A 17,270-nucleotide genomic window follows, 5' to 3' on the forward strand; every position below is an offset into this window, starting at 1 on the left:
TAATCGTCGCGTTCACGTGACCGTCACCTCGTATCTGATTCGAGAGGCAATCTCCCTTGAAAGCGATGAGCATTTAGCGAGGAATTCGTAATAACAATAATGAGATAATTACACACGGACCAAAATTTAATTTAAAGCGCGCAACATTAGAACAGGTTTTCTTTAATAACGAACGCCTTACACGTTGTCGCCACATTCGAACTTCGTCATTGGCCGCAGGCGGCTCCGCCCCGCGAGCGAAGGAGACAGAGAGAAGATTTGAATTGAGAACGCGAATTTTCCATAAGTACCGCACGCGGGACAATGACTCGCATTACGTATGTGGCCGTCGCGCATTAAGGATGATTGCCCCCTTGTGATGAGGCTGCTACATCATCTTACAATGTCGCCGCATCGCCGGCCACATTGGCCGTCGCATCTTTATGGCCACGGTGAAATACGATAAACTCCGAGTGAAATGCACATTCGAAAGAAATCCGCTTTGCACCATTGTGCCCTCATGTTTATGCTTATTACTTATTTTCACCTTATTGAGTAGGTACTCTACCGACTGATGCATTTACCTCTAGGTATTCTACTAAATTAGAAAATTGTTACTTACTACTGGTTCTTACTACTGCTTACCGTCTTTCTTCTACGTAATGAAACCGATGCTAAAAACTACGTAAAACATAACACGTAATACATAAAATCTGTACGACCATTGATGATGGAACCACCCATTTACGACTTTTGACAAAAGTTTAATGAAAATTTAGACTGCTTTTACGACGGTGAATCTAATAAAATTTTATATTCTTCAAAATTTAGTCATGTTAAAATTTGTTGAGCTTAGTCTACTAAAAATATTTATTGGACCAATTAAAAATATAATTAATTCAACAAAAATTAATTGAGAAATACTTGCTGCCTACCTTTTCTATTATTAGCCTAAGTACCTAACTATTATTTGTTGAAATAGTGGCAGGTGAATTCAATAGCTTCATACATGTAGTTATCTGCTTTGACTAGGCACCCATTTTCTTGTTTAAACAACTTAAATTAATTTGAATTGCACCTTTAACATTCTTACGTTTTAAATTTATCCATATACATTTGTTTGCTCAGGTGTGTATTATTAATAAACCATATTTAAGTCTTACGAAGCACTAATAACCACATAATAAATCAAATCTTTGATCGATACATTCGAAAAATTATCACCTACCTGGAATTATCTTTACCTAAGTTAAACTGTGTCCCAGAATTAACATTTAGGTACTACTAAAAATACTACTCAAAACAAACTAAGACCCAAATGTACGGTAAACTTCTTGATATCGCTTTAACGCAAAGCATTTTTAGGGTTCCGTATCTCCAGAGATATAAAGGAATCCTTATAGGATGGCAGGTAGCAATAATTTCTTATAGCACAAGTAAAGGGAAAACTCCGAGAACTATGAATTTGTTGTTAAATCACACTAAAAACTGTTATTTTTTGTATGGCACGGAGCCTTACGTGTGCGATTCGGACTCTCGGTTCACCAGTTTTTAGGGTTCCGTACTTTAAAAGAAAAAAAGGAACCCTTATAGGATCACTTCGTTGTTGGTCTGTTTGTCTATTATTATTTTTCCCTTATAGCACAAGTAAAGGAAAAAATCCGAAAACGGTGAATTTGTGTAATACATCACAAGAAAAAAATGTGTTCTTAAACAAATATTAGTATTTTCAACTTTCATAGTAAGATTACTAATATATTATATTGAGTGGGGTATCATATGAAAGGGCTTTACTTGTACATTCTAAAGCAGATTTTTATTTTATTTTTACGCCTTATAGTTTTGGATTTATCGTGCAAAATGACGAAAAATACGACTGTAGTACGGAACCCTCGGTGCGCGAGTCTGACTCGCACTTGGCTGTTTTTAGATGAGCTCAAACAAATAGTACTTATCTTGAGTTGGAGTAGTAAACATAAATTAGAACTTGGCTGGACGCACTGACCGTGTGTCTTGATAACTAAGGTACCTATTTGGTTAAAATCTCTATAATTTATATAAAAATGAATCGCAAAATGTGTTGTGATCGCAAGTCTCAAGAACAGCTGAACCGATTTCGCCAAATCTTTTTTCATAATATTCCTTGAAAGTACGAGGATGGTTCTGACGGAGAAAAAAATTTACAAAATCCTGAAAAAGAATCGACTATTTGGCGGTACGAAGTTCGCCAGGGCAGAAAATAATATGATGTAATAACGAATTAAAGGATTTGTTGTTTTTATACTAATGTTATTCAAAAAAATTATATTAATATATTCTCTAAGACACTGTACACGCAACGGAAATCATTACCAAATCCACGAGTTACAACACCAGAGGCCATTAAATATTCAAAAATCTCATTGTTATCCCTGACGCCACATTGTAAAAATCCTGACCCAAATCTCGCAAAACAAAACTCATGCACAATACTTACTTTACGACGCTATAACGATGTGGTGTTTCCTTAGAAAAGACCCTTTGTCCATTGACAAAAAGCATTGGAGATGCCATTTTATGCAGACACCGTCCCTTTACCTGGCCATTGTTCTATGCTCCTACCAGACTTTGGGTCGGCAAATTTTACATAACATTATAAAATGTAATCTACTTAATAAAACTCTAACACTGACTGACAGACAACGCACAGGTCAAACCGGTAGATCTAGAAACATAAAGTTTTGCACAGGAGTTGCTTATACCTATTATAACGAAGGCGAAAACTAAGAAAAGACTCTTGAAAATTCATTCCATGAAGAGGGGAAGGTAGGAAACCCCATCGGGCACATGGCTAGTGATATAGCTTTTTTTAAAATACGTGATAAGCTTGTTCCTGAACATCTTGATGAGGAAAGCAATGATGAGGTTAGGTTGTAGCGTGCTTGTCTAGAAGTGCCCTATTCACTCTTTGCTAGACGATATTATATATAGAATTTAGATATTTGGTCGACAGGACCGTCTGTCCTGTCGACCAAATATCTAAATTCTAAATAGACTGTCTAATCAATCTCAAAGTTAAATTCGTCATTTACCGCGGTACACAGAGTCGCTAATCGTTACTTAAGATTGAGTTAAAACGAGACATATTTATGTGAGAGATATAAGCTCTGTCTCGTTTTAACTAAACTTAAGCGACTCTGAGTACGGCCGTTAGATTTTCTAGCTCTGCTTATTTCAACTCTGGAAGTTTCGAAATAAAGAGAAAAAGTGATGTATGTATACTAACGAAGACTGTCGTAATATATCTACATACGAATCACGAATCACGAATAACTTGATTACATTGTTCTATGTTTGAAAATGTCTAAAGGAGCAAAGTTTACGTACTGGTCAGTACAGTCCAATATTGGGGTCAGTTCTGTTTTGATTATTATTACATTGACTCATACTTACTTAGCCCTCTCCCCTTCATTAGATGTAACGGTTTTAACTGCTTAAAACTATGAAACAGGTTCCCGAACAGGGGACAGACTGGTTTCAGCTGTGGCCGAGTGTGAGATAATTTCAAGTTTTAATTAAGTTAAAAAAATGTGCTCATACCCATTCACGTACTCGTAATTATTGTGTGAAAAGGTGCGTCAAATTGCTTTGATTTTTATTTTCAACTACAGGTAACTTGAAAAATGATGGACTTTCATACAAATTTTCATCCCTTAACTAACCTCGTTAGCGGGGTATTAGTTTCCAAAAGGAAAACGTCATAAAAGGAAACGGATTATTGTTCTAACTAATTACCTAGTTAGTGTAAATTTCTAGTTTCTAACTCCAACGTTGTGTTAATAGAGATCATTCAGTCAGAACAGGTATTTTTAAATGGATTTACTTAATTGCCCGCTTCTTTGTTAGACTTTGGCTGTAACTAAGTAACAGTCAGATAGTAAGATAACTAAGTAATTATTATTATCAAATAATATTTTCAACTTATTATTTTAGACTTTGGCTGTAACTAAGTAACAGTCAGATAGTAAGATAACTAAGTAATTATTATTATCAAATAATATTTTCAAAAAAATCTGTTCAATAAGTACTGTACAGTGTACAGTGTATTATTCCAGAAGAGTCCTTGCAAAATCATCTATTATTGTATTAAAGTTCATCTAATTGTAACGTTTCCTTAACGAATCTCATGTGCTCCTCGCATCGGTCGTTTCTTTCACCTTCCTTATTTGAGCGTAAACAATGCGGGCCAGCTTCTTTCACACGCTTTCGGACATATCCCTGGTCAAATAATAATTGCACACACACTAACCGCGTATCCTCGTCCCGCTCACACTCGTCGTCACGTATGTCGATCACCCGATGCATTTGATCCGATGCGAAACGAAATATTCGAAACCTTTTGTAATAATGAACAATGATTGTTTGCCCGTCCTGTATCTCCTTTGTGTGCGAAATTACAATATACTTGTTACGTTAGCATTAATACATCTGCGGATGTGTGCGTACGGGATGGATAGAGCGATACCTTTGTCTTGCCGGGACGTCGCAAACAAAACGAGTCCTACTAATAATATAAAGGAGAAGAATTTTATTTTTAACTTCAATTCAGAAAAGCAACAAACGCTACACCGAACAATAGTCAGCTTCATTTATAGAAAATAATCTTTTTTTGCAGATAAATCTCACGTAGATGTAGGTAGACATTGTGCGTAATATATGAACACAGTTTACTGATCGCTATCCCATTCTGTTCGTAGATTCTGAAGTGAGAGGTTTGTCGGATACATATTAAGACTAGTTAATTTTTTGCCAACCAGAATAATTAAACCAAGTAATGTTATGAATCACAATGTTTAATTTTGTCAACAGATAGTAAGGAGCCAATCGATCAAAAACCTGAATTAACGCAAGAGCAGAAAATGTTGCGGTTTTTAGAACAACACCAACAACAAGCTGTTCAGCAGCATCAGCAGCAGCTTCAACAACATCAAGCTCAACAAGCTGCCCAGCAACAATCTCAACAAAGCTGTAGTGATAAAGATGACGAACAAGAAACGCCTGGACCACACGTCTGTCCGTATTGCAACTTTAGCTGTAGTAGTGAACACAGATTGTCAGCGCATGTCAACTCAGTTCATGGCGATACTGTTCGACATTTTATTTGCCCTCTATGTCAAGATGCATTTAAAGAAAGACCAGCACTTGAAAGACATGTAATGCAGATACATTCTGTGAACTCGGAAGGGACTACAAAGGCTGCTTCTTCTTGTAGATCAAAGTCATTGGCTAAATGGCGGTACTCAAGCGCAGAGAGAGGACTCAAACAAGGAGAAGAGAATGAAAGAGAAATTTCATCTCCTCGCTCTGAAGGCAGCGTCGATGGTGAGATGGAGAGATGCCGACATGTAATCGCACATTTCGCAATGTTGACGAATTATGCCAACATCAAAATGAATCTGGTCATTTAGAACTGAAACAAACACCGCAAGGACCAGGTATGTTTGTTGGAAAAAAGGATGTAACCGATATTTTGATTCTGCACACGCCTTACAAAACCATTTTAGAGAAAGCTCAATGCACGTAATTCTATTGCAAATAGTTCGGTTTCTGAGAAGCATGTGTATAAATACCGGTGGCAATCAATGTAGCTTGGCATTCAAAACTGTGGAAAAATTGCAATTACACTCTCAATACCATGTGATACGTGATGCTACAAAATGCGTGCTCTGTGGACGAAGTTTTAGATCTGTGCTGGCTCTTCAAAAGCATGTTGAAACATCTCATCCTGAACTTTCAGAAGAAGAACTATCGGCTTTCAAAAGAAGTCTCGCCTCCAATCCTTTATTACAAGCTGGACAGGGTGTCGTATTAGACGCTGCAACCGCAGATTTATTACGCAAAGAGGCTCTACGAACTCCCGAAGATGAACTTTGTGAGATGGAAGACAGAGACTCGAGCGCAACAGCTGCTGATGAGTCCGGGGCATAATGATGCCGAGAATTCTGATGATTCAATAATTTACAAAGATCAACAATTCCTTGAAGACTATTTGAATTCACAAGCAATGGCAGAAGACTCCTACAATGACCCCCAACAGGAAATATAAATGTCATCGGTGCAAAGTCGCTTTCACACGCCAATCATTGTGACAGCGCATAACAAGACCTTCTACACCGAAAAAGGCGAGAAACTCACATACCCAATGGAAAAATACCTCGATCCCAAATAGACCGTTTTAAATGTGACGTTTGCAAGGAATCTGTTTACGCAAAAGAATATTTACTTGTCCATTATAATAGCGTCAGTCATTTGGCACAAATTAAAACGTGCTATGCAGAGACAACAAAAATAATAATAATCCACCCGTTTCGCCCGGGCTGGTACCGCCCCTCCAATTTAACTTATACACCTAAAAGTACATCTAGTGAAGAGGATGATCGCAAAAGATACAAGTGTAACATATGCAAAGTTGCGTATACGCAAGGGGCACGCTTGATATTCATATGAGGTCAGTTTTACATCAAACGCGAGCGTGGAACAACTTGCAGGAGCTCGCCGCAGCGGGCCACGTGGACTTGACACGGCCTTTAGTAGAGCAGCCGGACAGAAACGACCCCGCCAAAATTTTACAAGACGTGTTGTCGCCGAAAAATACATCCCCTTCGTCTACGAGCAGCGGGGGGCCACGTTCCTCACCCCCTGCTCGCCCAGGTAGCCCGCGATCCCCTCGCGCAGGTAGCGCCTCGTGCGAGCGCTGCCACGCGTCATTCCCAACTGGGGAGCTACTCGACGCACATCGCGCAACTTCATGCCCGTTGGCGATGCGCGGGTCGCACTCGCCGCTCGGTGTGACGCAGAGGCAGCGGCTATAGACGAGATGGTAGCCAAGGGGCAATCCGCCCAAAAGAAACTCACAGAGTGGATAAACAACCTCCTCGAGACATTCGGATTTGACCTCGTGATGCAGTACAATGAAACCAGCGGCGCAAATTGCAAGAGGAGCGCGAAATGGCTCGAGCGCCCAGTCCCGCCGCCGCCACCACCCGAGGAGGAAAGCCGCCGGACGGTGAAACCAAATCGACGTGTCAACATTGTAATAAGGAGTTTTCTAGTGTTTTGTTTAAAGACTCCACTGTGCAGAAGTGCCTAAAGATAAAGTTCCCCTCGAGTTTTTGGAACAGTTTCGCGGAACAGTTTAAATCGGAATATGAGAGGAAATCTGGTGCTCCGAACTCGCCGCGTGCTGCTTCCCCCCGCGCCGCAGGGTGACGTCACCGTCGCCCCGCGGCGACACCCAGTGGGAGCTTCAACGAGAACGGGAACGGTCCCGGCGCGAGGCACAAGCTGGAGCTCTATTGGCTGCGCAAGTGCAGGAGATGCAGGCTGCTCTGAACATGCTGCAGCTGCAACAACAGCTCGGACAGTTGCACCCGATGATGGCTCAGATGCTGTCTCTAGACTTCCGCTGGGCTTGAACATGGTGCGCTGGCGGCCATGAACCTGCAGCCGTCCGCTGGTGTCGCTCATGCTGCCGCCCGCCGCCCTTTGACGCCACTGCCCTTCGCACATGACGCCCAGATGAAACACCAACAGCTAATCCAGCAACAGCAGCAGGGTGAGATAACTTAAGATACCTATTAAAATAAGATACACATACCTACCTACTTGTAATGTTATACACATGACGTCATGTTTAGATATACGAGTATAAACTTCTGATGATAGTTTCTTCTTTACAATCTGTTAAATCTGTAAAACAAAGCCTTAAATAAATTAAACATTTTCATTTTATGATAAACTAGCTAATTCCTGCGACTTCGTCCACGTGGACTACATAAATTTCAAACAGGATTTTACTCTGTTAGATTTGGTTTTCTTTGATTTTCCAGGATAAAAAGTAGCCTATGTGACCTATGTCACTCTCTAGGACTTAAACTATAACCATGAAAAAAATCACTCGATCTTTGCTCCGTTGCGACGTGATTGAAGGATTGAAGGACAAACTAACAAACCAATAAACCAACAAATAAACACACTTTTGCATTATATTTACCTATAAAAAAAAGTTTATTCATTATGTACTAAGTTTCATTCCTTACCATTTTTACATAAACATTCTTATCAACTATACGTGTAAGTAGTTATTTATTACAATTATTAGCTTTTTCTTAAGAACCCTAAAATTATTACCAACGTAATGTTGTACAAAATAATATTTTAGAAAGAGTTTTTTATGTTTTAGCCGGTATTTGTAATTAGGCATTATATATGACAAAGCTTACAGCCGCACTCAGAGTCGCTTAATCGTTATTTAAGAAAACGAGACAGAGCTATATTATGTCTCACATAAATCTGTCTCGTTTTAACTCAATCTTAAGTTAGCGACTCTGTGACTCTGAGTGCGGCTGTTAGTTCCCAAAGTTAAAAGAGGCGGCTTTTAATAGAGAAGCTTTTCGCATGACCTCCAAACTTCGTTTCGAAGAAGGCTTGCGATGATGATGATGAAATGCTCGCAACTTTGTCCGCATGCATTTAGGTTTTTAATAATCCCGAGGGATTTTCCGGGATTATTTGATTTTCCGGGAAACCTATGTAGCTTATGCCCGTCTCCGAGATGCAAGCTATCCCTGTACCAAATTTTGTCAAATCGGTTTTAAACGAATGGGCCATGAAAAGGTAACACACACTGACCGACACAACTTTATACGCTTTTATAGTATTTATATATGGATTAATAGACCTAACTAAATTTACCTATTAATATCGAATGGCTGTCAGGTGTTAGTATCAAATGAAGTATAAAATATAACAACTGCAGCAGCTTGAAACTAATGTGCGTTCATACGAGGTGCCTCATAATAATTTATATCTATGTTGGTATACCTAGTATGCGACAGGTCGAGATGGCAATCGGGATGGGAACGCCCCGCACACCCGCACAGCCCCGGGCTAGCCCGGTGCGGACGAGCGCGGGTGACGTGCGAGTGTGTGGGGCATCCCCCCCGCTTCATACCCTCAATTGCCATCTTGAACCTGTCGCGGACTATACCTACTTCTTACTCAAAATTAATTTATATAATTCGTACGTACCTATTACCTTCGTATTGATATTATAATTCTGTGTTATGAGTAGTACGAACATGGTATATTGTTTATCACATTATTTGAATGTACATACCTAGTACCTATTTGCTTCACAAATATAAAACGTTCGATTATTTTTGACTGGTATTAAGTAAATTATATCGTAAGGCATTAAGGATATCTACCTCGTACTGTAAGATAAGCCTTACCTATCTGTTTGTACAAGCCAACAGAGAGCCCATTGTTAAGCTTCTTAGGGGCAACGTATTATTACTTTACAAAGAGTGGTTACTATACGAAGTTACCTGCAAACGTGTTACATTTAAACTAAGCTCGATAAAAAATTACCTTTTAGAAACAAAACTTGAAGCTTTTGTAACCAAAATTATGTCTGTTTATTGGAGCTTGCGATCGTTGAAATATTTACGAGAGAGTTTTATATTTCTACTAGCTGATGCTCACGATTTCGTCCGCGTGGATTTAGGTTTTTAAAAATCCCGTGGGAACTCTTTGATTTGCCGGGATAAAAGAAGCCTGTGTCATTCTCATGCAAAAAATTACGTCGACCCGTTGCGACGTGATTGAAGGACAAACCAACAAACAAACACACTTCCGCATTTATAATGTGGGCAATTTTGCATAAATAATAAGTATCAGCCACGCTGATATATGTACTAATGAAACTAATGATAGTATTTCTTTTGCAGGCGAACGCTGCCGCTGGTCAGAAACGAGCTCGAACGCGTATCACTGACGAGCAATTGAAAATATTACGCTCGCACTTTGACATCAATAACTCTCCAAGTGACGAAGCGATTGCGAAGATGGCTAAACAGTCTGGACTCGCCACTAAGGTAATCAAACATTGGTTCCGCAATACGCTTTTCAAAGAACGCCAAAGGAATAAAGATTCGCCTTACAATTTTAACAACCCACCATCCACTACTTTAAACCTTGAAGAGTATGAGAAGACTGGGGAAGCCAAAGTGACGCCTTTAGACTCTTCTGCAAGCTCTGATGAAGGCAAACCACCGCCTGAAAAAAAAGCAAAAACTGAGGACACATTATCTATGATAAACCAGCAGGAAGTCAAATGCGAGCCAAATGATGAACCTACTATGGAGGAAAAGTACAACTCATATGACGACCGCCATCAAGAAGACAGAAGTTATAATTTTCCACAAATGCCTCTCCAAAGTCCTGCACTAAATACTTCTGATATCGTACATAATCTTTCGCGACCACAAACACCAACTCACGTGTCGCTTAATTCTCTAATACAGTCTCAATTAGATTCAATACCGGCCACGAGTATACCTCAGCCTTCGCATCCGACGATGCTACCACCAAAAATAAATCCGAATTTCACGTCCCCAAACTCCGCGCCCCCGAACGTCCTACCTTTGACCCCAAATCGCAGCCTCAGTCCTGGCAGAGGACCGGCCGATTTCGGACTTTCCGGGGGCAACTCGAACGGATCCAACAGCTCGGGGTCTTCTGGCAAACGCGCCAACAGAACTAGATTTACTGACTATCAAATCAAAGTTTTACAAGAATTTTTTGAAAACAATGCATATCCAAAAGATGATGACTTAGAATATTTGTCAAAGTTATTGGGACTGAGCCCTAGAGTCATCGTTGTGTGGTTTCAAAACGCGCGTCAAAAAGCAAGAAAAGTGTATGAAAATCAGCCGGCAGTAGATCCACCTGCGGGCTCGATGGATGACGCTAATAGATTTCAACGCACACCTGGCCTCAATTATCAATGTAAAAAGTGCCAATTAGTATTTCAACGATATTACGAGTTGATAAGACATCAGAAGACTCATTGTTTTAAGGAAGAGGATGCGAAACGATCGGCGCAGGCGCAGGCCGCTGCTGCTCAAGTCGCTGCTACACTAAGCAGCGAAGATTCCAATTCAAGTACCGTAGAACATCACGTTCCGCATGTGCCAGTGTCACCGGCACCTCCTCGAACACCCACGCCTGCAGCCCCTAACTACCCCGTCTCCCCGGCTCCCCCGACATCGCATATGGCACATACGCCCGTCACCCCACTTACTCATCAACCCAAAGAGGAAAAAGATGGTAATTTTCAATGTGATAAATGCAATCTAGTCTTCCCACGATTCGACTTATGGCGAGAGCATCAACTAGTTCACATTATGAACCCAAATTTATTCCCCACATATCCACCTGATTCCCCTTTTGGAATCTTACAACAACACGCTCAATTACAACAACTGAACGCATCCCTAACGAACGAAGAAGCACGCCATCCATTAGTAGCAGCATTAAATCAACAAGTTGCAAAAAGAAAATTTGATGAGTTTGAGGAAGCAGACACAGGAGAACAACCGAAAGATAAGCGCTTAAGGACTACCATTTTACCAGAACAATTGGACTACCTCTATCAGAAGTACCAAATAGAATCAAATCCTTCAAGAAAAATGCTAGAAAATATTGCCCGTGAAGTAGGATTAAAAAAAAGAGTGGTACAAGTTTGGTTCCAGAATACACGAGCACGGGAGAGAAAAGGCCAATTTCGAGCACACGCTCAAGTTATTAATAAGCGCTGTCCATTCTGTCCAGCTTTATTTAAAGTTAAAAGTGCTCTAGAAAGTCACTTGAGTACGAAGCATGCTGACCAATGCGCGCGAGGAGAAATTAATGTTGATGCACTTCCAGATGAAGAACTAAGCACAGAATCGACACCAAGTTTTGGTTCCCAGCAAAGTGATAGACAGCAAAATTTTTCCCAAGCGGGGGCTCCCATGTTGCCCCCTATTTTTCCGCCTTTCCACTCAGACATGGAGAAGTTTATCAAGCAGTACAGTGAGGAGTCCATGAAGCGATATGTGAGTGAACTCCAAGCTCATGCTGCCGCACAACAAAATGGCAGTGGTGGAGATGAACCCTCTGAGAGGCGAGCAGAACATGGAAAATCTGAAATACCTTTAGATCTCAGCAAACCTGTTGATCTGTCACGGCCGGGATCAGATGCCGATGAACGCTCAGACACTGCATCTGAGACGATGGAGTACTACGAGGAAGACGAACCGACGTCACCCATCGTAGGCCAACAGCAAACACCGAGGCCGCCCGGGAAACGCTTTCGAACGCAAATGTCTTCTGTTCAAGTCAAAATCATGAAGTCGTTATTCGGCGACTATAAAACGCCGACGATGGCAGAGTGTGAAGCACTAGGAAGAGAAATTGGGTTACCTAAGCGAGTCGTTCAAGTGTGTTTTCAAAACGCACGGGCTAAAGAAAAGAAAGCGCGTGCTCGCGGCTGGCCTTTCGGAGATTTCCGACGCGCAACCACGGAGGAATGCAGAGTGTGTGATTTTAAGTACAGTCACAAGTACTCAGTGCAGGACCATGTGTTCACGCGAGGTCACATCGCGGCAGTGCGCGCGCGCATCCGAGAGCAATGCTGGCCCGGGAGACGAGAGCACGCTCGCTCTCATGCAGATGGCTGCGCGACTGGGAGGGCGGGCTCGGAAGCGAGCTGCACAACGCGTTTCTGCGGCCACAGCTCGCCGCAACGGTGAGTGCACTTGACAGCGGTCCACGTCGTTTAGTGCTTCCGGTGCTACGCGGACTACGGACTTCCTCACGTAGAACCTCGCAGCGGCGAGCTTCATTCTCTAATGGAGTTTTTGCTTCCGATGAAAATTCACATAGACAATCCAGTGGTAGAGCGAAGCTATAAAGTGCCGTGACGGTCGTTGGTCTATTTTCCTACTAGTGAGTCCTTTTGTCCATAATTTTAGATGTTACGCGATATGGTTTACGCAAAGCCTAAGTGATGTTAATTTTCAATATCGACAGTAATTATCATAGCTTCAAGATTACATTAACATTGTCAAATGTGCGTCAGATGGGTCGCGCAAGCGCAACGGGGCTCGTTTACTCTCCTTAATAACCACCGTACGGCAACCAATTCACTGCTCAGAAATTGTTGGCGCAAGTTCAAATAATTATCGGGGAGTTACCACTTGAAGCGGTGGTGATACCAGGGACTGAAAGACAAATATTTTTTGAAATATATTTTGGTCTCGTCGTGTGGAAGTAGTATTTGGAGTTTGGTTATACGGTTTGGGTAGAGTGATAGGTCGGGGGTCGCGTCGTGGTGACTGGTGAGGATGGAGAGGACGATGCCGGGGCAGGTGCCGACGGGCCGGTGGGCGGTCTCTGCGAGCCGCCCGCTATTTAAATGCAAACGAACACACAATGGTAGGAGTATGACGCCGTGAAGGACGTCGTATATCTAATGCGACCGATCGGTGTCACATGCATGTCTCTGCACATGAATAATCAATTTATCAAATTACGCCAATCAAAAGACTTTCTCGGAAACTCTCCGCAAACGTCGATAGCTTCTTCTTTGTTTCATTGATTTATTGAAATATGTAATATTCGTCGCATTGATAATCACCATCGCCTAGGTCCGCGTAACATACTAGTAATCTGTTGCATAATATTATTCTTCCTAGTTGTTCATATTTAAACTCCTATTAGGTGTAGAGACTTGTCGATTGTTGTAGGATTGTAATGAAAACCAAATTATATATTATAGAGAATTTAAAACATTTAGTTATAATGTAAAGTCAAAGCGAGCCTGAGAGTCTTTATAACTATTTTAAAATAAGGTGCCTTGTAGGATCCAAGTGTTTGTAAATTATTTCCCAGAGCGTCCACTGTAAATAATTAATTGATCATGTAAAGTATAACTATTAGAGTTTAATGTTAGGTTGCTGTAAAGTTTGTCTCGAACGGCTGTTCGATTTTGTATACTGCGTTTAGGTGGTAGGCGGCCATAGATAGATAGATTTAAATAAATATATTGTTCGTTTCATAGAGGCATCGTAAAAACTTGTGATATAACTGTATCTAATTAGTGTACTACGCATATCTTTATGCGAGGGGAACAAAATAAATACAGACATAACAAGAAAAGTTTGTCGTAGTTTACATAATAATGAATACTTGGGTATGTACTTGTGTGGGGTCGCCGGCTGCAGTTTTTGATATTCTCCCAAAGCATTTACATAAGACGGTTGGAAATTGGGGAGTTGGGCGATATGCAAATATTTTCTTCAAATTTAAATGCACTACATAGAAAGCTCGTGCCGCCTCCTGAGCGCCAACAAATCGGCGCACAGCGCCGCGGGTGTTGCCGTCGAGGTTCTATTTTATTGTGTGAAAACCTACCTCCACGTCTTACGTGCAAGATACTTTCCGAATTATTCTTTCAAATGCAAATATTGCACTTGGAATTGTCCATATATTTTAATATTTGATCCGCAAAACTCTTTACAGATATTGAATTATTTGCATATCGCTTTATGTTATGTTTCTTTGCTTTTGCTGTTAGGTTTGTATTTATTTTGTTCTTAAGTTTATTATTTTTATTTGTTCGTTTAGATTATTATGTAGATCGGTGCGTCAGCGGACTACCGACTGTAGCCTGATATTGAATTTGCCTCCAATACACTTCCAATAACTTTATTTTAATTTGTATAATTTAAGTTGACCTAAGTAGATGCGATCTGCATTTACTGTTATTCAGATGATATTTTCAAAATAGTTTTTAAAAAGTGAAGTCCAGTGCCAGCCAGTGAAAATATCTTTGGTTTGACGATAAAGATCGTCATTAACTAGAGAGAGATGAAAATCTTGTAACTGAATAGATTTAAATTATTAGCTAAATTATTATATTGCCGAATGCGTTGAAATAAATCAATATTTATAGTATTGAGTTATGTGTTTTTTTGTTTGGTTGCCTTGGTTCCTTTATCCTTAGTTTGTATTTTTTCTGGTTTTTTACTACACAATGAAGACACTAGACATTAGTGAAATCGCTTTGGAGTTTATTGCCGATCTCCTGCTAAGAATTAGAAAGACAAACTCGGGGCAGGTGAACAAAACTAATGATTTGGAGCTACCTTCGTAAATTTACGCTATTTAACATAATCTTGCCCGAGGAGTTAAACAGAAGGACTTTTTTGGACTCTTTTGAAATTGAGACTTTACTCAAGCCTAAGACAAAAAGCTATTTAGGTATATTAAATTTTTTTCAAACTCGGTGGGTGGTGCTGTCATTTGAAATGTTGTTGTTTGGCTTTACTTATTTACCAAGAACAGATTGCTAGTTTGAATTTTTTATCACTAAAAAGCTAAAGCAAAACGATCGTGACGGCACATTTAGTCAGTAATTAGTTATAAATACACACCTACTAAGTTATAAGTATATTAACTTACGACTAAGTATCTCTTCAAATAGAGAAAGCATACAAAATTAACCAATTAGGTACGATTATCAATTTACCAATGAGTAGATCTTCTTGCAACTGTTTTAATGTGAGTGAATCTACACTTTTTAACTTCCTATAGATTGGGTACCACCATTGATTCAATCTTAGTTTTATAGCTCTATGGTTAACAAAAAGAAGATAAACGCAACTTATTCAGATGTTTGATTTTTCATAGATTAACTACAAGACTATTATACTACCTACAATTTTGGTTGTGCTTACGCTTATTAAGTAAAGCATTAAAATCTATATACGTAGGTGTCAATTGAATAAAACGGAAGTAGTGATTCAGAGCGACCACTTTTTTCGACGAGGACTTTACGTTTAAAACTTGATGGTAAGTAGTTCATTGCCAACTTTCAACAAGAAGACTTTTGCTAGGAACTTACAATAGTTCCTTTTGATGAATTTTGTAGGTAAGTAGGTACCTACCTAATTAGTACGAACTAATTCACCTACTTAAGAAGTTATGCGAAGATAAGGGATGATACTTAGAATGCTCTACCCCAATAAAAGTGAATCGTATTAGGCTAAAAATTAAATATACTGAAGTAGGTACAGCATGTACTCTTAACAGGAGATGAAACACTACTAAGTATGTATTCAGAGTAATCGGATCTAAACTTCATTGTTTAAAGTCGCAGATTCTGTATGATTAAATATAGGTTTGTTTATATCCTAATGGGTCTTACCATAGAAGTAGGTAAATCTCAATAAGGTAAAAATTAATACTTAGTTATAGGTATGCACAACGGCAGGTATGTATACTGTACTCATAGTAGCAGATGAAACACTATTATTCACAGTAAAATAGATCTAAAGTTACGGGTTTTAAAGTCGCAGATTCTGTACCTGCATACTAATTACAGATTTTACATTCTAAATATGGAGGCTGGATTTAGATCATTTTTATAGAGTTTCGTGGTAGGTAACCAAAGATACCTAAGTGACTGATCGTTTTTGATATCTATCATCGACAATTCCCTGACTTGAACAAAACGCACATTTTTTTCGCCCAGCGTTCAATATTCGAGAGATTACAAAAAATATTAAATTACACAACCAACAAAGAAATAAAGCTAATGCAACCAAAAAACTCCCGTTACCGAACCAACTAATTATTTCATTGTGGTACACAATAATATGAGACGTGCGTTCGAGAAAACAACTCTTTTTGTTAAATGACAAAAGGGTTTTTTAACGAATCGAACCGATATCATGACGGTATCAACCATATCGAAGGTAGGTAGATTGTATCCTTGACGACTAAACTAGAGCAGGGTTGTCATAATTTCCAATTGGTTCAGGTTTCTTTATTTACTTACCAAGGAAAACACATAACAAATATCTAGCATCTATAGGTACTTACTTGCTGGTTTTACTCTGACTATTATTTACCTATTCGGAGTTATGTGCGTTTTAAGAAATTAAATATCACTTGCTTCAACGTGAAGAAAACAGCGTGTGGAAACTTGCATGCATGCGAGTTCTCCTAATGTTCTCAAAGGTGTCTAAAGTCTACCAATCCGCACATGGTTAGCGTGATAAACTATGGCCAAACCCGTCTCACTCAGAGAGGAGACTCGTGGCTCTGCAGTGAGCCGGCGCGGCGGCGATGGGTTGATCATGTTGATTATCCTACCTATTTCCAAGTATTTCTATGTAAATGTAGGATCTGGTAGGTTGCCATACCTGAAATCCATTCAACGATTTAGGAAGATATCTACTTTCCATGCCCCGATGTAGATTTTACGCACTTCGATACGGAACTACACAGAAATTATTTTACCGAAAAAGTATAAGAGAAGACATCAACGCGCGCACTTTTCAGTTTTACCCGACTATGGGAGGATAATGTTTAGCTGTCTGGTGGTAGAAACATTGAAATTAAACTGCATTGGTGCAGTT

At 39.9% G+C, this 17,270-nt stretch overlaps 1 protein-coding gene across 1 annotated transcript in view; it reads left to right on the forward strand.

Moving 5' to 3' along the window:
- The window catches only part of LOC117988138 (zinc finger homeobox protein 3-like), a 76,215-nt gene extending 63,275 nt beyond the window's left edge, over window positions 1-12,940 (forward strand). Inside the window, 29 exon segments of the mRNA XM_069503132.1 lie at window positions 4,828-5,201; window positions 5,203-5,278; window positions 5,281-5,355; window positions 5,358-5,450; window positions 5,453-5,529; window positions 5,532-5,594; window positions 5,596-5,937; window positions 5,939-6,046; window positions 6,048-6,099; window positions 6,102-6,184; window positions 6,187-6,270; window positions 6,272-6,304; window positions 6,306-6,337; window positions 6,339-6,442; window positions 6,445-6,806; window positions 6,809-6,929; window positions 6,932-6,984; window positions 6,986-7,009; window positions 7,012-7,069; window positions 7,072-7,139; window positions 7,141-7,290; window positions 7,293-7,413; window positions 7,416-7,498; window positions 7,501-7,573; window positions 9,736-12,326; window positions 12,328-12,364; window positions 12,367-12,467; window positions 12,469-12,531; window positions 12,533-12,940. Coding sequence (XP_069359233.1) covers window positions 4,828-5,201; window positions 5,203-5,278; window positions 5,281-5,355; window positions 5,358-5,450; window positions 5,453-5,529; window positions 5,532-5,594; window positions 5,596-5,937; window positions 5,939-6,046; window positions 6,048-6,099; window positions 6,102-6,184; window positions 6,187-6,270; window positions 6,272-6,304; window positions 6,306-6,337; window positions 6,339-6,442; window positions 6,445-6,806; window positions 6,809-6,929; window positions 6,932-6,984; window positions 6,986-7,009; window positions 7,012-7,069; window positions 7,072-7,139; window positions 7,141-7,290; window positions 7,293-7,413; window positions 7,416-7,498; window positions 7,501-7,573; window positions 9,736-12,326; window positions 12,328-12,364; window positions 12,367-12,467; window positions 12,469-12,531; window positions 12,533-12,757 — 5,726 coding nt within the window. The 3' untranslated portion in view covers window positions 12,758-12,940.
- Window positions 12,941-17,270: the final 4,330 nt, after the last annotated feature.

Source organism: Maniola hyperantus, chromosome 14 (assembly GCF_902806685.2).
Source record: "Maniola hyperantus chromosome 14, iAphHyp1.2, whole genome shotgun sequence".
Taxonomy (NCBI): Eukaryota; Metazoa; Arthropoda; class Insecta; order Lepidoptera; family Nymphalidae; genus Maniola; species Maniola hyperantus.